This window comes from Haliotis asinina, chromosome 1 (genome assembly GCF_037392515.1).
Source record: "Haliotis asinina isolate JCU_RB_2024 chromosome 1, JCU_Hal_asi_v2, whole genome shotgun sequence".
NCBI classification, from domain to species: domain Eukaryota; kingdom Metazoa; phylum Mollusca; class Gastropoda; order Lepetellida; family Haliotidae; genus Haliotis; species Haliotis asinina.
Window position 1 is genome coordinate 20691290 of NC_090280.1, and position 22934 is coordinate 20714223.

Here is a 22934-nt window from a genome sequence, read left to right on the forward strand (position 1 = left end):
CTGTTTTGTGTTTCAGAACTTGTGTTGTGAAGTAGACTTGCTTGGTTTTTGCATTGTTTCTTTTTTCTGATTGACTATTTTTGTGTTCCAGAAACTGGCCATGATCCTGCTGTACAGGGCGCTAGGATAGAGGACCGCTTCTACAACAATGACTCTTTCAAGGTGAGTTCCTGTCTGGCTGATGAAGTTAACAGTCCACACTATAGGTTGGAGTACTCAACTCTGTTTAGATAAGAGATTAGTGAATGAGTGAGTATCGTTTTACACCACTTTTAGCAATACACCAGCAATATCTACAGAAATGGCCTTCACATATTGTATCCATGTAGAGAATCGAATGCATGTCTTCGACGTGACGAGGTAATAGATGAAGAGAAGACGTTTTTCCCAATATATTATATTATCATATATCAGTTTTACTTTGTTTATTATAACATTGATGTTTTTTGTGGAATCTATGAAAGCAGTATTCAAGTAGGAACTATTATGCAAACTGGTTTAACTGACAACAATGAAACAACATGTATGACAGCAGATTTATTGTGACAACACCAAATTAGTCTGCATGGCATGATGTCACTGTAGAACAGTTCATCTACAGTGTGACATTTTAGTCTCAGATTCACAGCATCCTTGGATCAAGATAAATGTTACTGATTCACAGATGTACAGATACATTTCAGTTATGATACAGATTTCTGTTTGTCTTGTTTGCTTTTCCATCATCAGCACCCAACACATAGACATGGGTTTCACAGGTTTCACAGGATTTCATAAGAGTAAATATTTCAGACATGCTTCATGCCCGCCTATCCTCAAAAACTGACATTCAGTGTTATGACAGAAAACTTAGTGATTACAGCATTGGATCATCACTAGTTCATCATGCCAAAGTTTGAGTGTTGTACATGGGTACAATAAGTGATGGCAATTTTTGGTGCCTCCAACCATGATATTGCTAAAAGTGGTGTAAAACCCAATTTACACTCACTCAGTCACTCACTCTCTCTCACTCTCTCACTCACTCACTCACTCACTCACTCACTCACTCACTCACTCACTCACTCACTCACAGTTTGATCTTCATATTAATCTTGAATGAAATAACAACATGGTGGCCAGTGATGAAAGTGGCAAAAAGCCCCATGCTGCTCTCAAGCCTTGCTGCTTGCTTGAGTTATATTTACATCATGGTATAAATCTGTAGTTTGGTAATTAAACAATGCATATCTACCACATGGAGATACTGTAAAATGCGATCCAGCTGGTGTACTTAAGATACGCGGGTCTAGATTTTCAAAGCTCTCTTAGCACTACATAAGTGCCATGCATTAACTTATGACTATCTTAGTGCTAAGAAAGTCTAGATCCAGGATTTTTTTTATTGAGTTGTCTTGCCTGGTAGGAGGACATTATTGTTTTGTCAGAAAGTGGTCAACAATTTGTTCAAGACCCACAAACAGTTATGATGTCATGAATTGCCTGAGGAAACAGTCCATAATAAACCCATATGATACTATTTCAAAATGTATTTAACGCCTAGATAATGCACACTATCTGGTGAACGGCTCTGAAACGAATTGTATGATAACAACCGTATTATACTGACACAAAAATATGTGATAATACTCATGTAGCATTGACACAACCCTATAGTACTGAGACAAAAGTTTTGGTGCAAAGTGTATGATAACACCCTACATTGTTGACACAAAGTGTATGATAATACTTCTAACGTACATCACAACTGTTCTCCTTCCAGAACCCATCTGTGGACCCAGCCAATCCCCAGCAGCAGGATGCAGCCCTCACCATCCAGACCAACTACCGCCAACACGCAGCCAAGGAAGAGGTGCAGGGAATGCGGGAGGAGGAGGCCGCCATTGTCATACAGTCTGGTGTCCGTGGTTACATGGACAGACAGAAGGTGCTAGAGTCCAAGTGAGTACCACACCTAAGATATGTACATGTCTCACAAAGTATTCCTGTTGTCAAGACTGGCGACTGCTAGGATCGGGTGGTCACGCTCGCTGACTTGGTTGACACAAGTACTTGTATCTAAATTGTGTAGATCAATGCTTATGCAGCTGATCACTGGATTTTCTGGTCCAGGCTCAATTATTTACAGACCATGGACATATAGCTGTAATATTGAATAGTAGTGTGGCGTAAACACCAACTAACTTTTGCCCAAAATATCAATCACTGGATTGTCTGACACACACGCATACATCTGGAGCAACATAACTAGAACAAATGGTAATTGAAAATCAGCCTGACCGTCTATTACAAGTTGCTGAGTACAGCGTTAAACTACAACCAACCCTCCCACACGGCCTTCTTGGTGCTACGAATAATGTAACTCCTATATTTATCATTGATTTACACAAGTCAGCAAGATCAGTGTATACTGTGCAGCTTTCTGTAACTGATGACTCTAAGCATATTCTTAAGTCACCCTGATTATGATCTCTGGTCTGTCAGTACCGCACCATCATGTTCCACCAGACATCCACCAATCTTTCTAAATGATTATGGTATGTCATGGGGAGACTAATGTTTTGGCGCTGAATATAATGTCATCCCTTGTTTAACGCTCTTCACAATACCCCAGATGCAATTAAACTGCCAAGTAATATTCAGCTCCCATAAAAACAGCCCAGTGATCACAGATCTTCACGTCATCAGAAATAGCATATCAACAAATCCACTGATGCATATAATTTTGTTTATAACAAATAATCCCATTTAAATTGAAAGAGAGCCCCAGTGAGATGGGAGATTCAGAACCTAAGGAAATCCAGACTTGTAACATTCAGGCTTAAAGCAGTGGGCACAAGGCAGACGGGAAAATAATCTGGTTCAGGAACTGTGAGACAGAATATTCATTAGAAGTGAATGTGTTTTTCAACGTCCCTACATCAAGGTTTCAGCTTCCAAAGACCACCATTCTGTTGCAGTAACATTGCTGAATGTTGTAAAACAACAAGTATACATATAAACATCTCCATATTGGTGTATTTTTAGGAAGAAACAGGAAGTTTCACCGGTGGTAAATATCAGAAACCCACCTCGCTTTAGGTTCTCATCCCACATCAACATGTGTGATAAATCTTATAAACTATGCGAATGTTCACAAATAGCATCTGACCATCACTGACAAATCCAGATTCACCAACATCAACATGTGTGATAAATCTTATAAACTATGCGAATGTTCACAAATAGCATCTGACCATCACTGACAAATCCACATTCACCAACGGTCTGGTGGAAGTCTGCTACTTGCTGGCCCCAGTGCCTGATTGTATTGTTCACAATGACTGAAGTTGTCATAATTATGTGTCACATCATGCTTGTTTGCTGTTTATATAATTTTACTTTCGTAAATAATTTCAATAGCAGTTATAAGAAATGTCTGAAATGTGTGTTTGGTCAACTGACATCCCTCAGTATATAATTCAACCCACACCCTCCATGTTTCAGAGACCCAGAGGAGTTTGAACGGCGTCAAGAGGCAGTAAAGGAACGTCTACCCTCAAAGGATGTGAAAACTGAGGAAGAGGAGGAGGTGGATATCGACCTCAATGACCCTGACGTGGAGAAGGCAGCCATCAAGATCCAGGCTGGCTTCAAGGGCTTCAAGGCCAGGAAGGAAGTTCAAGAGGTCAAGGTAGGACTGTGACAAGGGGAGATAACGCTTTCAAAGGAAAGATAACTTAGAATATTGATTTATGATGTTATGAAATGTTGTCATCTTAGTTTTTATACGGACTATACAAGTATGCCTAAGTTTTGGATATATAAGGATATATGCCTAAGGATATATGCAGATTGGGTTGATAATTTTTTCTAATGGTGTAAGGTCTTGATATTGGGTGCACAAATGATATGGTCTATAACAAGTGTGCTGTGGTTTGCTGTGGAATGTGGTGCTGTGCTGTTGTTTTGGCGCTGTGCTGATATCGTCTGTGACCTGATTTCTTATTAGAGACCTGGTTTATGCTCAGTTATTTTCCAATAGATTTATATATTTACTGATTGTTAAAAAATCTCATTTATACTTTGTCACATTGACCTGATTTATACTCACTGTTCTGTGTGATCTGATCTTAACTTGTTCATTGTGACCTGATTTATTTTCATCTTGTTTTGTGTGATCTGATTTATTATACCCAATTTGTTTCAAGTGACCTGATTTATACTCTTTCATATTTCTCTGTGACCTGATTTATATTCATCTTGTTTTATGTGACCTCATTTATGCTCTTTTTCTTTCTCTTTTCTTTCATGTGACCTTATTTGTACTCTTCTTGTTTCATATTTATTTTCAGTCATTATTATACGTGAACAGACTTATGCACATTGCTCCACGTGAATAGATTATATTCATTGTTCCATGTGATCAGATTAATACTCATTGTTCTGTGTGAATAGATTTACTTTCAATCATTGTCTCATGTGATTTCATTGTCTTCAAGTTGGACAATGTGGTTTATAGTGTTTTCATATAAGTACTATGGAAAATCATGTCATCTTGTCTAACGGCTGGAACATTGCTCTGACTATGAATCACTGGATTTTCTGGTACAGGTTGTACTATTTATAGGCATCTTTGGCTGGTTGGAATACAGTTGACTATGACATAAAGCAACAAAGACAAAAGAGGAAAGCCTGGTGTTTAAAGCATCAAACACAACTTTCTCACTTGCTGGGCAGTTCAGCTTGTTACTTGCCAGGGATAATGATCACATGTCATCTTGCCCATGTTCAGGTGTTTAGTCACAGGTGTGCCTGGCTAAGACTTGAAGATTTACTCCTGCCTTGTGTGGCCAGAATGACAGCCATAAAACAATATTCAATATTTCATGTACTGTTCCATAGGGTTATGCTTGCGTTCATTCCTGCTAAAATACAAACAGACGCAAAGATTTTGGTTGGAATTGAACTTAAGCAATCAATGCTTGTCATAAGAGGCGATTAATAGGATCAGGTGGTCAGGCTTGCTGGCTCAATTGGTGCATGTCATTACATCTTAACTGCATGGACAGTGCTCATGATGTCAACCACTGGATTGTCTAATCCAGACTCAGTTATTTACTGCAGGCCAATAGCTGGGATATTGCCGAGTCGGCACAATTAACAGATTGTGAGGAGGGTAAGTCATGCTGAGTGCAGTCTGAGCTGGTTCCATGCATGCCACATTATTTGTTTTGGTAAGTCCATTGTGAGGCTGTTCTCCATCTCTGTATGTTCAAACTAATGCTTCTAATGGACTTGTGATGTTTCGGGATTATTTGCTCAGACAGATACACGTTTCACTTGCATCAAAATCTGAAGGGGATTGAAACTTGGAAAGCTGATTTTTATTTGGATGAGATTGAAAGTTTGCAAGTCCACCCCATGGAGATAGAGGGTTGGAACAGACACCAAGCAGCCAATGCTCGTTGTGATATGCATGTTGTGATAGGCAATTACATGGATTGAGAGGACATGGTGGGAAGCATCACATCCAGTTTGTGTCCACAGATGTTGTTTCAGCTTGTCCTGACGTGGTTGGCGCAGTGGGGTGTTCTTGTGGTTAAAACATTTGTTTGTCATGCTCATGACCCAGGTTTGATTCTTCTGTCCCCCCCTCTCCTCCTTCACTCCCCTCCCACCCCACCCACCTAAGAATTGACTCTCCGAGTTGCATAAGATTAGACTCACCCACCCACCCGTCTGACTTGGTGATGGAAACACCAAACAAAAAAGGGACAAATGTCTGTAAAACAGACTTATATAACCATAAATGTAATGTGCTAGTCATGTTGTTAGTCCGTCTCGAAACAAGCAGTTTTCCCATTTTTCAGCCATTCCTTAATAAGACTTCAAGTATCTGTTCTGAAAATACTCCAAAATGATAGAGATTGGTAGTTATGAAAACGAAATTAAAAATAATTCTGTGTATTGCCATCTCGCCATCAAGTCTGTCGGGGGAATATGTCTACATTAATTTAATTGATTTATTCTGAAAAAGATTGCATATTCCTGCCTTCTGTCTGCACTGGTGGTATTTATACCACACTTAGCAAATACTTGAATTTCCCTCTGCACGTTCCGAGACACGGAGCCAGCTGCTGTTGCATGTAATATGGATCGGCTGTGGATACTTGTAATACCTTTGCACACAACACAAAACAAACCATGAAGCTTTTATTGTCAACAGAGACACCAGTTTCCACTTTCCTATCTTTCCACTGATGAGGAAAAAGTGAAATTCAACTACCAAGTGGATATTTCTGTTAACTCTATTGGTGGACTGTGCAGGTTGTGAATGCACACACGCACAGTGTTATTGTACAAGTCACTTGAGATTTTAACACGCAGGCACAGAGTCTGTCAGAGTTTAAAGGTGTACTGATGGCTTAGAAACATGATCCTTTAAGAGGAAAGATTTGAAGGGATGGGGTGCTTCTTGAAGGAAACCTTGGATTTCAGTGTGGATGGTTGAATATCAAGGCAGTCTGTGCCAAAGGTTTGAGTCGTCAAGCCCAAATGACGTGGTCATCAGTTTCAGTCAGTTTTAGCTATGTCTGCTATTCCTTGTAGATTCACTTTTACACCACACTCAGCAATATTACAGCTGTATTATGGAGGTCTATAGATTATTGAGTCTGGACTAGACAATCTTGTGATCAACGGCAAGAGCACTGATCTATGCATTCGAGGGTTCCAGAATACTTTTGTATCTCCCTTCTGAGAGTTGCCCACCTTACCTCTGCTTGGATTCAGTGATTACTTTGGAGTCATAATTACATGATTATGATCCCTTGTGTCATAGTGCCATGTGTCAGTCATTTACAATGACTCTTGATCAGAATAATTTAGGAACTGGTAGAAAGCGCTGACTTATTCATCAAATGGTCTTGCTCTCAAAGTCTTTGTGATCTGAATCAACCTATGCTAACAGCCTTTGATGTCATAGTATCAATCATGGGTTTGTCTGATCCCAATACATTCAACCTGTCAACATATGACCGGAATGTTGCTGAAGGAAAGGGTGAGTGAGTTGGGTTCAGTGCTACTTTCAACAATATTCAAGCAATATCACAGTTGGCGACACCAGAAATGGGCTTCACACATTGTACCCATGTGGGAAATCAAACCCAGATATTCATAATGATGAAGCAGTGCTTTGACCACGAGGCCACCCACCGCCCCAGCAAAGACAGAAGACTGACAAATGTTTTTTGTTATAATCTTCTCCGACCTGACCCTGGTACTTTAATCACTTGTAAAGTTTCCATGTTCTGTGAGTGCCCAGTAACCCCAGTGAGATGCGGAACCACGGCAGGAAGAATCCCACTGGGAGACAGTCTGCTTCCATGAGAGTTATACTCAGGGAGTCCTGGTGGATAACGTGTGTAACGTCATAACAGCTCCCTCTTCCTCAGCAACCACACAAGCATGATCAAACAAGTTGTTGGCAGATGCCCCCTAACTGTCAGTTTATCATTCCCTTGTAGACGTGTGAGCTGGCCTGTTGATAACTTCACATGTGTAGTGCTTGCAAGGGGATTGATGTTTTGGCTCGTGAAGACCATTGGATAAATGCCAAATTGTGTTTTACCCATAACGCCTATGCTCACTTTTCTCATCGGTAATAGGCAGACTAAAAGTTTGCGTAAAATGGAATCTGATGGGATCATTTTTAGGGTTGAATTATTATAAAGCTTTGCGAGATGGTTATCAGAGATTTGGCATGTTGTTGAGAGAAACTCATCAACTGTTAATGTATTGGAGCTTGTGTCTAGAAGATGAAATATGATAGAAACCTGTTTTGGTCCACAGAAAAGGTCAGATTGAGAATATGTGCAAGACCAGTTGTTATCATGTGAACATTAATGTTTCTTGGCCAGTAGAGGACGCAAGTGGTTAAAGCACCGAAGATCCAGATCAACATAAGTGCAACGTGCAGAGGTCATTTCTGATGTTTCCCCACAGTGATATTTGCTGGAATATGACTAAAGGTGGCATGAAACTATCTTCACTCACTCAGATATAAACTTTTATGTAATTTGCCTATTGTTGTCTGAGGTGTCAGGGTTTGTTTTGTAGGGTTGTGTTCTTTGGGGATGCCAGGAACCTGTGGTCAGGAGTTGTCTCCTTGGTTGTCTGCTGCACCCTCATTTGTTGGTCTCACCAATGTGAAACTGGCCTTAAGACCAACTCACTCACTCACTCACTCACTCACTCACTCACTCACTCACTCACTCACTCACTCACTCAGTGAGTTGAAATTTAGTGTCACATCAGCAAATGTTGAGCCATATTTTGTTGAGAAAGTGTATTTCAAGTTTTTATTTTATTTTATTTTATTTTATTTTATTTTATTTTATTTTATTTTATTTTATTTTATTTTATTTTATTTATTTATTTTTTTTTTTACATTGTGCCATACAGGAACTGCAAGTTAAATTGAGCAAGTTAAATTGATTGCCGATATGTTTCATTCCATGCTGCATCTCATCTGTTGATGGTAATATAACTGTGAAATTGCCAAGTGCAGTTAAGCCACTTGCCATGTAATGACTAGAACCATTTAAAGTGTAGCGGTGGGCAATACATCTTTTCTCCTGCATCAGTGAATCTGCTCACATAGCGGTAGAACATCAGGGTTTTAATGTGTTTGACGTGACACTAATATCACACTCCTTCATCATCCTGCAGTTTGAAACTGTATATTGTGTTATGTTGACTTTTTACTCATTTAAATTACTGTCTTCTGCCGATGAAAACCATAACGTTGATTGTGGTCTCACTTTGTGGAGGGGAATCGATTTGTAAATCTCAATGAACATGTGATGCATAAAATATTGAGAAATTACATAGTTGGTTATGCTACAAAACCTTTGTGAGCAATATCAGAGTTTTTGAAACCTGACATGTTTGCTGTTTCTCGTTGAGACAAGTGTTTAAGCTCTAGGTGTGAATGTTCAATTTCAGGGATATTCATTTTGATTGCATATCGATTCAGCTTTTAAAATTGTTCTATTTTCTAATTTGCATTTATGGCTTCATTTGAATAATTATTACCCTTGGTTGGTTCCTCATAATGAGGTGTTAACAACTACACAGGGATTCTGGACTAGAATATGTCCTCAGTAAACTCATGGTGGTCTTCAACGGTCACTAAGTGTATTGGTCGGTCACTCTGACCTGATTGTAGGACTGTATTTCCACAGTGTAGACGATAAACAGTTAAAACTGGAGTGTTATTTATAGGCTTCTGTCTTAGTTGGAATTTTACTGAGACTGTCATTATCCATGCAGCTGAGTGAGTGGAGGGGTGGGTGAGTGAGTGAGTGAGTGAGTGAGTGAGTGAATGGGTGGGTGGGTGGGTGGATGGGTGGGTGTTTGAGTGAGTGAGTGAGTGAGGGAGTGGGAGAGTGAGTGGCTGAGTGTGTGAGTGGGAAAATGAGTGAGTGAATGAGTGGGAGAGTTAGTGGGTGGGTGAGTGAGTGAGTGAATGGGAGAATGAGTGAGTGAGTGGGAGAATGAGTGGATGAGTGCGAGAATGAGTGGGTGAGTGAGTGAGAGAATGAATGGGTGAGTGCGAGAATGAGTGGGTGTGTGACTGGGAGAATGAGTGGGTGGGTGAGTCACTGTGTGAATGGATTCAAGAATGAGTGGGTGAATGCAAGAATGAGTGGGTAAGTGACTTGGAGAGTGAGTGGGTGGTAGGGTAGGGGATTGAGTGTGTGAGTGAGTATTAACATACAAACTGGGTTAGCATGTCCTATCCTTACTGATACTACAGGTACATCCTGGAGTTTGGTCTCAGTTTTGGAAAAATGAAGGTGTTACCGTAAAACCACATACATTATTGTGTGCAGTCAACCTTAGGAACATAATCAGGGTAAATCCTGGACTTTTACTATTTGCATAGATTCCTGGCTCACCAGGGATTCATCTCAAGATAGTCAGTTTTCAGTCAGTCAGATAGTCAGTGACATTTTAGCCTGCAGGACCATCCACTGCCACAGCTGTGTTAGTTCATAATTCATTCAGTTTTCAGTTTCAAATTTGCAGTCATATATCTGCTGCAAGTTGTCATTGTCTTGGTTTATTTTGTTTAAATGGAGTCATTGAGTTCCTCGTCTTTCAACCATTCCTTCAATTGTAACAGCTATCCAGCCATCAGCTGACATCCTCCCAGGTCAAGCAGGAACCACCAGAGGATTCCTAGTCTGCAGTCAGGCAGCATCTCAGGATGAAGAACATCCAACAGGCATTCCACCTGGCTACAAGAACTATTCATGAGATGATGCACCCATGATTAGTCAGTAGGGTGATCTTTTGAAATTTGGAGGAGCCTGGCATTAAAGCATTCATGAAACTGTTCGTTAATTGTATGCCTTGTGTTACTGACTGGAGAAATCTTTAGCATGAAATAAATGTAGCCAGACCTGCTCAACATACCAATATTGGTTCAGCCCATGTAGCATGAACACTTTCAGGATTTAGGGGACCTCAGATGCAGTACTATGAAACTGAAACTCAAGGACACCAGGACCTTTTGAAATTGACAGCTTTGTTGACAATGACGACTTTGATATTGTTTGTGCTGACGAAAGGAAGCACTTGTTTGCAAAGAAGCATCAGATTTAAGTTCTCGTTGACATGTGTTACATTTTTTATTCACCAATAGACTTTTATATTTATATCAATTTGATACTGCTTATTATGTGTTTGTATCCAAAGAAATGAAGGTGATTTGTTTTTGTTGACCTTTGAAAGAAGGGCTTGTTTTCATGCCAGTCCTTTATTGTTGTGTTCTGTGACAGAAAGCTGTTGTCTAAGTACAGTTTGTTACATTTGGTCTTTGTTCTCTTGTGAGTCTGACCAGTTTTTCTGCTTTCCAACCCATGCATGGCGTTGTTTGATGTTTCTTTGAGTACAACAATGGCAGGATCTTCAAAGACGACATTGGAGTTTGATGATGAAAATTGCTTCATGTTACTTGATAATGTCGTAGAGTCATGTTTCAGATCTGGATGATTTAGCTACAGGATACAATACTTGGAAAAATATAATTGTCAATCTTGTCAGTAAATAGAGTCAGTCAAATCAGATCTTTTAGCTCTCTGCATCAAGATCTGACAAACCATCAGCATAGCCCTTGCAGGATTCTGGGTTTGAATTGGTCCATCAAATGGAATTGCTCCCAGGTTACAATTGGTCCCTCAGTTAGAACCGGTCCTCAGGTTACAATTGGCCCCTTGAATAGACCTGATCCTCAGGTTACAGTTAGTCCCTTGGAGAGAACCAATCCACAGGTTGCATTTGGCATCTAGGGTAGAACCAGTCCTCAGGTAACAACTGGTCCCTCAAATAGAACTGTCCTTCAGATTACACTTGATCCCTTGGAGAGAACTGGTCTTCAGGTTACAGTTGGCATACAACCGGGCTTGGATAGAACCGGGCCCCAAGATACTATTGGCATCTCAGACAGATCTGGTTCCATGATAGGACTGGTCCCTTAGGTTAGAACAGATTAGACTTGGTCCCTCAGATAGAACTTCTCCCAAGGTTACAACTGGTTCCGTGGATTTGGATAAAATGGTTCCCCATGTCAGAATTAGTCATTGGATAAGAATTTGTCCATAGGTTAGAATTGTTCCCTATTATAAGATTGAAACAAAGTTAAAATTGGTCATCAGGTTAGAATTTGTCCATAATATAGAATTGTCACCAGGTTTGGAACTGTTGCAAAGCTTAGAATTGTTCCACAACAAACCTATATTGGTTGTAAGAGGTTACTTGGATCGAATGAACTTCAGTGATGGCAGGCGTCACTCATTGTTCTTAAACATCCGGTTTGGAATTGGATTTCAGTAATCCATACTTGTCCAAAGAGGTGACTAACAGGATCGGGTGGTCAGACTAACTGAATTGGTTGGCACATGTCATCGGTTCCCAGTTGATTAGATCGATGCTCATGCTGTTGATCACTGTATTATCAGATTGCCTCTGTAGCATCTGTCTATAAATGTAACAAATGTATCCAGAAAATTAGTCTGACTCTGTCTGTTTCACGTTTTCTACTGACTCTCTTGTTAGTGTTAAGTCTACCCAGGTTTGATTCCCCAGATTGCTACAGTGTGTAGAGCCCATTTCAGGTGTCCACTGTCGTGATATTGCTGGAATATCGCTAAAAGCGGGATAAAACCAAACTCACTCACTCTGTCTTTGTATATTCATTAATGTTAAATCTTGTACACACAGTCCAGGGACATAATATTCAGTACTGTGTTGGGTCTAGCCTTCTTGATACTGATATTTCCGAATTCTGAATATGGGACCAAAATATCTGAAATGGAATCGTTGATTTTGATGGTCAGGTTGGACATTTATTTTCAGACAGTGTTAGCTTGATGTATCCTGTCCTATTCATGGTTGTCAGGTCTTGATGCAGACAAATTCAATGTCAGAATGATTTTACTTGGATTGGTGGCACATGTACATCTCAGATTGTATTGTTAATCAAAACATTCCTTTGAAAAAATAAATCATACAACCATAACAATCACTCTTGCTTTTGACATGAAAATTTAAAAGGATTGCAAGGTAACACTTCATGACCCGTCATTGTATACCGAATTGTTTTTCAGATTGTTGTTTGCTCTATCAATCATTAAAATGTCTTATGCGGACATGATTATGTACAGACAGGAATGGAATGAAACAACAACAAAAACCCAGTAAACAACTGCCTCTACACACAATTATCAGTGCTGATGAGAAAAAGAATCTGTTGGTTTTTGTCTTGGAAATATCTTGGGCCTTTGCCTTGAGTGAGGGAGTGGTTTCATTTTTGTTGTTCATCATTAAATATCGTTTTATTATGTGATAGGAGGTCAACTTAACTGAAAGGAAATCCTAAACCTAAAGTGAAGTATGATGTAGACATTTCAAATTTGGTGCAACCGTGAATGCAAATGATTTGCTGTGATTCATAGGATCCTGTCTTAACTAAGGTACACAACTGCACATGGAACTGTAGCATAGTAAGCATCCTCACCTGGACACACAGAAATTATTTTGAGATTATCCTCTTTGTTTCTTATTGTATCCATAATGAAACACAAATGAATTATGTTTCCTGATATAATTGTGTCATAATTGAAGAGAAAAAAAACAATTTTCTGATTAAGTGTGAATATTTCTTAAATTTATTTTTGAACAGGATTAAAAAACAAAAAATCAATGACAATTCCTGCAGATCTTTCACATAAGTTTCTTAAGGTAACAGCAATTGTGAATTAAAAATATCCGAAAATAAACAACTATAGTTGTAGCAGGTATTTTTATTCCAGTGAGCACCGAACACCTAAGACAAAGCGCCTCGGTCTCTTGAAATGAGCTCCCATGTGGGAGCTGTACATGTAAATTAAGAATTAAATTACAATGCATTTTGCTGAGTAGAAGAAAACGGTGGATTGCTGTGTTGCCACTTGTAGTGTGTTGAGGCTGGCTTCTTCAGAGTGATTACTGATCTTACAATCACTGAGGTCTCTAAACAAATCCAATTATAACTAACCCCAGCCTATCTTGATCAGGGCTTGTAAGAAATTGGATTATAGTCGGTTTGTTCCCATGCAGAAGACGGAGATATACTCGCACAGTATGGTGAGTAAAGGACCTTTTTTCATTTGCGGAAATTGTCTCCGTTTTCATGGAACTTTTCAAGGTGGATATTTTTGTGGAGATTTCAGAATGAGAGGTAAGCTGTTTTGTGTTTTCTGGTTAGGTTTGTTACAGTTTTTGCTTCATTAATGTTGGTTTTCTGATTTTGAAGATACTGTTATCTCCATGTTAGAGTTATCAAGGCTGGTCACTTGGTGAAGTTCTCATTACAGAATCAGGTTTAGGACAATTTATCATTCACATCTGACTTCCACAAAATATCATCCCAATTATTTGTAGATCATAGTGGTAACATCTGTTGCATTGATGTCACAATGAAGTCCCTAATCTCTCAGCCAATACAAGTGGATACCTGGGTATTAAGACACTGATAACAAGCCTGAAAATGTGGAAAGAAGGGTTTTAGATGATGACAAGAGACTCACAAGAGTGTTGTTCATGAAGATAACAAGTGTTAGATTCTTTTTGAGATGTTCATGTTTCTGTTTTGGCAAGACATTTTGTATCACTGTAGCTCTTTGCTTCAGTGGTGCTGGCATAGTAATTTTGAATTGTTAATAATTGTTGCACAGGGTGTGTTCTCTTAAAATGGGAATTATCCAGCTGGCCTGGAATGTATCCTAAAATCATGAATTAGCAATTTTGGGAATTACAAAAGATGTTTCCTCAATTCATTATGATATAGAAATTTGTCTTTTAAGTCATCATTCTAGCTGTATGACACACTATTCTTGTACAGTGCTGATCTCCCCATGCATGACCTGTCCATCCGTGATATTTCTATGACCTGTCCAACCCTGATCTTCCCATGACCTTTCCAGACCCAGTCTACCCATATGACCTGTCCAGTCCTGATCTACCCATGACCTCTCCAGTCCTGATCAGTTGTTATCACTCACTCATTTTTAGAAAGTTTATTTGAAGAAAATGTTTACATGCTTTAGGTGAGGCTGGGATGGAGTCAGTTACATAAAATGATAAAGGGTGCAGTGTTAAGGCAGAAAAGTGTGATAGTCTGAAAACCAATCTCACAGTCTCCCTCACTTCATCCAATAAATTCCCCATCCCTTACACTCGCCTGGTTATGCCACGTATAGACTCTACATAATTTACTGGTGTTTTCTGACATTATCTACATTTAAGTAGATCACTTAAAACAATACCATATTAACGTTCCATTACTACAGCTAACTCTCAGCAAGGGTCTGTCTCAAGATTTAGAAAGTCATTTTTCAATTGCCAGTGTGAGAAGAATATTCTTAGCATTATTTGTAAATTGTTATGAGACGATCCCTATTGAACCTACTCTCGAACATGACAGTTCAACCATCTACAGCCTGTTAGCTGTATGACCTTAGGGTCATCGAAGGTCAGTGGTCATGATTGCATGCATGGATATTTCATTATGGGTAGATTGGCCACACTCTTCCAAATCTTTCAGACTCATTCGTGGAGAAAAAGGAAGATAAGATGGTAGGTTGAGTCTATTTCTGAATTCTTATTGTCAGTATTTTGACGTAATATTTGTTTATGCTCACTGAAGGTAGTATATTCAATGTTTAAGACAATACTAACATGACTTTAGGCAGAATGTGAATGACATGCTAAGTATTATCTCGCAAACTTGTTTTTTATGAATATTACATAATATACAAACATGGCAAGGATAATGTGTTCATTGAAGATGTATATTCAATGTTAAGACAATACTAACATAAGAAAGAGATACTAAGTATTTTTTTAATGTTGTATGTTTTATGACAAGGATATCATGTGTACAATGGCCTAATGGATAGAGTGTTTGACCATGAAGTGGAAGGTCTGTAGTTTGATTCTTGGCAATGTCATACCGAAAGACTCTAGAACAAATGCCTTGGTGGACTTGTCATTACACAGCAATCATTAATATTTTTTAGTCTGTTAATAGGTAAGTGTGGTTTTTAGCAGCAAAGATAGTTTGGACCAAAATTATTATTGAGGACAGAACATTTAGAAACAATAGATCAATGCTTTTATAAAATAGATTATGAGAAATTCAAAACAGGAAATGAACCCAAAAGCGCGTTTGTGATTGTGTGCCCCATTTCACTGTGACATGTCTGTCTGGATTCCTGTGAAGTATTCGAGCCTGCCTCCAGCTACTCAGAGCTTCCCTTCTAAATAACCACATTGCTGGAAATAAATTCAAATTTACAACATGAGCTGAAACACCTACTGCGTTAATCAGTTCTTGACAACAATTTACAGTGGTTTGAAGTCATACAACAAACTTGATTTGAACCACACACGTGAAGGGGACTTTTAAGAATTTGGTTGTACTTGGGCCTGAATTCCAATTTTGATGCTAATGTTAAGAAATGGCTTCAGTAGTCATAGCTTTATTTGACCTGCTCAGAGGCTTCCTCCCTCCCTAGTCTGCAGCACATGTCTGTGAAAGTTTTAGGAATGTTAGAAAATTCATTACACTAAAGTATGTTTCACAAATATGTTTGTAAGGCAAACAATCAGTCAATCACATACTCGCTCACTCGCTCACTCGCTCACTTGCTCACTCACTCACTGCTTGAAGAAATTAAGGTAATAAAACAGTCTTAGACAACTTTTCAAAGTAGACCTGTCAAATGTTTTTTGGGAATGCTACGAAAATCCCTGCGAATGTGATATGTTTTCAAGTATTGTGAACCAGTCCACCAGAGAGCTAAAGAGACTCATGTATGACACAAATGATGTCATGTCCGTCATGTCAAGCGTTACTGCCCAATGACAGAAAGGGGTCAATGTCAAGCCCTGTGACTATGTCTGTTGTCTGTCTTGTCACACGCCCCATGTAGCGTAGATGTTGTAGTAAGAATGAGGAATGTAGGCATCTCGAGAGACAGGTTTCATCACAGACATGGTCACAGCCATGAGGAAAGTGTGCCCCACTTCAAGATAGTTGGTTGAAAATCAGATATATCTGGAAAGCTTGATTCATGTAGTTATTTTTGTCTCATTTTTTAATCCCCTTTTACTTGGACTGTCACGTTTACAGCTGATTCGTCAAGCACAGATGGCAATTTTTTAGTGTTGTTTATCATCATAGTACAACAAGGCACTGACAGACAGAATACCATCTTTTGGCATCATGTGAAAGTGGCAGTTCAGGCGGGCAAGAAATGGAGATCCCTGTTGACAGCAGTATATGTAAAAACTAGATGTCTAAACTGATGGGGATTCCCTTTTCTTCATCAAGAATTAGCATGCCAATGTGTCTTGATCGTTTTTCTGATGTGCACCCAATACATCATCTGAGACCTGCGAAAAATGTCCGAATAAAACCAATTGTTTGCTAATCAATCCTAATTTTGTAATTCGATTAATTTGAAGTGTGTTACTTCTTTAAGTATTTAACTCTCTTGTTAAAAATATCAGTTTCAATTTTCAGGTTTTAAAATCAATATTTTTTTCGGTTTAGTTCATCGAAAGTAATCATCTTTTCTCATACCTTAAATCTAATCTTATGAATTTATTGATGCTTGCTCTTTTGCTTCAAGAAACGTAATGTAACTCTGCGAATCAAACTCTTAGTGCAATTTGAAATTCCAGGGAGTTATTCATCTGCGTGAAGGCAAATCGTTCTTGTGAGTAGCTGTGACAGGTTCCTTGATCCATCGGCACAATTATCTGCAAATACCATTCCTCTCATCTCAGTCTAATTCGGCATTGGTCACCACATGCAGGAATCCAAATTGAAACTGTTCTGTGCGTAGGACTATCCCATCATGCAGTGCAGCTTGCCAGCCATCACAGACCTTTAATATACTGCTATATCAATGTCTCTCCTCACTGCTGTTTGAAGTAGACCTATGTGTAAGACAACTCTCCTGTATAAAGGTTTAAAAAGCTGGTGCTAATTGATGTACCCTATCTAAAAAGCTGGTGCTAATTGATGTACCCTATCTAAAAAGCTGGTGCTAATTGATGTACCCTATCTAAAAAGCTGGTGCTAATTGATGTACCCTATCTAAAAAGCTGGTGCTAATTGATGTACCCTATCTAAAAAGCTGGTGCTAATTGATGTACCCTATCTAAAAAGCTGGTGCTAATTGATGTACCCTATCTAAAAAGCTGGTGCTAATTGATGTACCCTATCTAAAAAGCTGGTGCTAATTGATGTACCCTATCTAAAAAGCTGGTGCTAATTGATGTACCCTATCTAAAAAGCTGGTGCTAATTGATGTACCCTATCTAAAAAGCTGGTGCTAATTGATGTACCCTATCTAAAAAGCTGGTGCTAATTGATGTACCCTATCTAAAAAGCTGGTGCTAATTGATGTACCCTATCTAAAAAGCTGGTGCTAATTGATGTACCCTATCTAAAAAGTAATCCTGAACTAAGAACATCACCAGTGTGCACTGAATTGCTTTTTTTTGTCTGTTGTTATAAATGTGCTTGGTCACGTTGTACATGATGCATTTTGTGTGCCATGGTGCAAAATGTAAGTGGTTGCATTAAAAAGTCTGTCTATTTTAAATGCTGAAATAAATTTCAAGAAAGACAAGATACTTTGTGGATGATAATTTATTTCGTATTATTGCACAACTATTAGTTAACAACTTAACACCAACCAGATATTAAGTCATATGTTAGACCAATAATCTACCTATAATCAAGTCTCCAATTATCAGGGTTTAATGTACGAGGCATAGTTTTGTGAACAAAGAGTTGCCCTGTTCTATTTTCTGTTTAGCTGCCTGAAGAAAGCTAATTCTATTGGAATACTTCTGATATTATGAACCAAGTTTCACAATTACATCAAAGTAAGATATTAAGGCAACATCCCTATCTTGTTTGGATGTTTTGGTTTTTTTTGTTTTGGGGTTGTTTTTTTTGTTTTTTTGCATTATACTTTCTTTTAAATGTTGGAGTAATTTATTGTCAAAAGAATGTTAATCACTGATATCATTTTAAAGCTTTGGACATTTCAGTTTTAAGAAGATTCTGATCAACTGTAAAGTGTCAAAGCTGTGTTTTGCAGAAATTCTGTCAAGTGTTTTATCTCAGGACCCTGTGGGTTTTCTGACATGTCAGATATCAATTCTCACTCATAATGACACAGTTGCGCGGTTCAAGGTTAAGGGTAGTGGCGTAGCCTCGTGGTTAAAGCGTTTGTTCATCATGCCAAAGATCTGAGTTCGCTTCCCCACATGGACACATGTGAAGTCTATTTCTGGTGTCCCTGCTATGATATTGCTGGAATATTGCTAAAGCAGCATAAATTCATACTCATGTACCATCGTCAAGTAGCAAATCTGGCTTTAAATTGTTTTAAAATTGTTTGAAAACTTGAGAATTGACTCGGTTGACTGCTATAACGCTGACTCAGCATCTCACGCACTTCAGGGGACATTCTCGGGGTTATAGAACTATTATCTTTTTTTGATTAAGATAATAAATTAATTGTGAATTCTTTCTTACGTTTTGTATGTTTTTTAGTACACAAATGTAACTGATGCAAATCTACTAAATTTGAGTGGTATTAGGTGCCTTTTCACTCAAAACATTGACCTTGGATTTCTGGTGCAGAATGCTAAAGGGCTTGGAAATTAAGCCATGCCTAATTCTGAAATCTTGTTAAAGTTGGATGAAATACTTGGTGCAAAGATGTATCATTAATTCCAACAAGGTTGTGAACATTGATGTGAACGACCTGAAAGATCACAGTGACACAAAGTTTGGAGTGACCTGGGATTAGCGTGAAGAGTTGAGTGACGAGTTTGTTGGGCATTGTACCAGTCTAACAAGCTGAACCTCTAGCTGTGTCAGCAGGACGAGTTCTGGGACCCTTATTGTCAGATAAAGTACACATGATGATCTTACCACCGGGCAGAGGAGTTCAGTATGTCACTGGGGCAGAGGTGTAGTATAGTGGTTAAACCTTTTGCTTACACCAAAGACTCGATTACACCAAGGTTCGATTCCCCACATGGGTACAATGTGTGAAGCTCATTTCTGGTGTCCCTCACCTAACCATGGTATTGCTGGAATATCGCTAGAGGCAGTGTAAAACCACTCACTCACTAAGCCTGACAATCAAGTGGTTGGTTGGTTGGTTTGTTGTCTAATGACACACTCAGCAATATTTCAGCTATGTTGCAGCTGTCTATAAATAGCTGACTGTGTACTGGCTCCCTTTGTCCACCCCATTTCTGTTCTTGTAAATAACATTGTAATTAGCTTCTTATGACTTCGGGTCCTGCTGAGCTAATTCCCCACAACAACCATCACGCCATTTAAAAGGGGTTCACCAGGAACCTCCTTGGTACATTAAATGGATGACCATAATAGTTTTTTGATTTTATACCTAATATTGTTGACACATCCATATACTTCATCATGAGCCATCACCACTGGCCTTGATCTGGACCCACTGCAATGGCTGTAAACTGTGTTAAAAGACGTGACACTGGCCTTGACCTTGACATCAAGGTTGACCAACATCTGTACCTCTGTCATGATGATGTATGTGACATGTTCTAGGCCAGGACCCACTGGTTTGGTGTTTTCATGTCAGCCTGTCCTGGTGACCTTGGTGACAAGTCTTGGGACCTCATGTTTTCTGAGTTACCACAGGTTTCACTGATTTCAGTTGTCTTGAAGAATGGAATATCAGGGGATCACATTCTAGATGGAAGAACATAGGATGGGATGGCCACTTAACGATGCATCATGTTGGTTTGGGAGGATGGACCAGTGAAGATTCAGATTAGAATTGATCCTCAGCATCCTATTCTTGTAAGAGACTGCTAATGGGATCTGGTGGGCAGACTTGTTGACTCATGTTAATCACAGGAGTGTCTGGTCCAGATGCGATTCTTTTCAGATGGCCACCATATAGCTGGAATATTGCCGAGTACATTTAAGATGAGAGTATATAGGAAGGGGATGTCCACTTGACACTAGATTTTGTTGTTTCAAGAGGTTGGCTTTGATTGCAGTAAATTATCTGTCTGCTCTTCCAGCTACTATGGATGCAAAGTTCCTTTGACCAGGTTAGGATTCAATACCCAGATGGTTCCTATTGTTTCCCTGCATGGAGGTAAAAGAAGTGCTGGTCAGTAAACCAGTGCCAGTTGCCATGGTATAACTCACATGCTGTTCAGCATGTGTTCAACCCAGGTGACTAGCCACTCATGTCCATTCAAAATGAAGTGTGATGAAGTTTGCACAAATTAGTCATCTAAGATTGCTTTCCTTTGTGCAACCATCAAGAAAACAATACCAAACCGAATATTCCTGTAGAAGGCCCATTTTAAGCCATTGTTCCTTCAGTGATGAACCATTTCACTGCTGACAGTCTCTATCCTGGACTGTGATTAAATTGGTGTCTCAGTGATTTCAGCTCTAAGTCCTGACAACTAACCATAATATATTACCTATCACTGTGTTCAGAGCAAAATACCCTTGATTCAATTCTGGACCTGATTGATTCAGATGGCCAAGAGTTTGACGAAAAATACTTATTCCATCACAGATTGTCCATTTGAATTAGGGTGATGGATGATCTCAGTTCATCCGTGTGGTTGTCTCTTAACCCAGTTTCTGACCTGTGTGATTGTATTGACCATTGGGACACAACAGATGTGTTCTTATGGTTAAACATGCTCAAAGTTTCAGGTCAAGCAGGTCCATTTTGGTGGCCATCTTCTGTCACAAATAGTATTCGATGATTACCAATTTGTATTGGAAATTGGGACCATTGAAGAGTTGTTAGGACATATATTCGAGATCGATCCCAAATTTAACAGTTCCGTGAGTGAGTTGGATTCTAAGCCACTTTTAGCATTATTCCAGCAATATCATGGTGAGGGACATCAGAAATGGGCCTCACACATTTTACACATGTGGGGAATTGAACCTAGGTCTTCAGTGTGACTCATGAACATTTTAACCACAAGGATATGCCACCGCCCCTCCAAATTTGAACAAAGGGGCATGAGATGTACATGGTGATCGTTATTAGGTACCATCTGTTGTATCAGAAAAAGGGTGTACATGTGTTAACAATAGTAGGAACAACTATAGCAATGTGGGAAAACATTCCTCTTTGAAACTGTTCCATGGAAACAGTTTCTGAAAGGAAAATAGCACAAGAAACAATTTCACCACAGTACGGGATACTCCTTGATGTGTGTAACCTTACAGTCCCTTTCTGAATCCCCAAGTGATTTTCCGTGTATTATTTCTTTAACTATCCGATGTAAGAGTCTCCAGAAAAGCTGAATGATTAAATGATCGTGATTGTCTTTTTCTCATTGCCAGCAGTGACTACATTATGTCTTCTATCCTTACAATCCAGCTGACCATAATGAATTCTTCTTGACCCAACTGTAAACCAGAATTCCCCTTTAACCACTCATCTCACTAATGAGTACTCCCCTGTGACTAATGAGAGCCCATAATGAATTCTCCCTCATAGCAAGGCCTGGAGCTGATCATACACAACGTGGTTGAACACTGCTTGAAGATCAGTGGACATGTCAGATTCCCTGAGCTCGTGTCCAGGGAGCCCTTATAATGTGTAATCTATAGAGAAGAAATCTATAGAGAACCTGGGCCAGAGTTCCTTTTGTCCCAATCATCATTAGTTACTGGGCAGCATGACATTCTTGGGGAGTGGGGATTTTTTAAAAGATATATTTCCAGTTATCGACCTGTTGTGTGAAATGCAGAATGGAATGATGCTGGTCCAGACTTGATTTGTTTAAAAACAGCTTCATACCAGAACCAAGCTATTTGTCCTACTGCCTATTCCTTCCTGAAACAAAGCAACTCTAGATTTCCTCCAGTTCTGAATCTCCCATCTCACTGGGTACCTCTTCAATTTCAATTTATTTGTTAATGTCAAAAGGATATATATTCAGAGACTAGGCATAAGTCCAGCAAGTACAATGTGTGAAGCCCATTTTCAAGTGTCCCGCGGTGTGATGTTGCTGGAATATTGCTAAAAGTGTTGTAAAACTAACTCACTCACTCACTCACTCACTCACTCACTCACTCACTCACTCACTCACTCACTCACTCACTCACTCACTCACTCACTCACTCACTCACTCACTCACTCACTCACTCACTCACTCACTCACTCACTCACTCACTCACTCACTCACTCACTCACTCACTCACCCACCCACCCACCCACCCACCCACTCACTCATTGTTTTCACGTCCCTGTTTGCTTTCATATCATATCATCACAGTC

The 22934-nt window shown here is 39.3% G+C and overlaps 1 protein-coding gene across 4 annotated transcripts in view; it reads left to right on the top strand.

Annotated features, from left to right (window-relative positions):
• Positions 1–22934, top strand: part of LOC137288433 (enolase-phosphatase E1-like) — a 219327-nt gene that overhangs the window by 177731 nt on the left and 18662 nt on the right. For all 4 annotated transcript variants that reach the window (XM_067820787.1, XM_067820789.1, XM_067820791.1 and 1 more), the window contains exons 3-5: positions 92–162; positions 1763–1941; positions 3487–3673. In XM_067820787.1, the coding sequence (XP_067676888.1) occupies positions 92–162; positions 1763–1941; positions 3487–3673 (437 nt within the window). The remainder of the gene's footprint in view (positions 1–91; positions 163–1762; positions 1942–3486; positions 3674–22934) is intronic.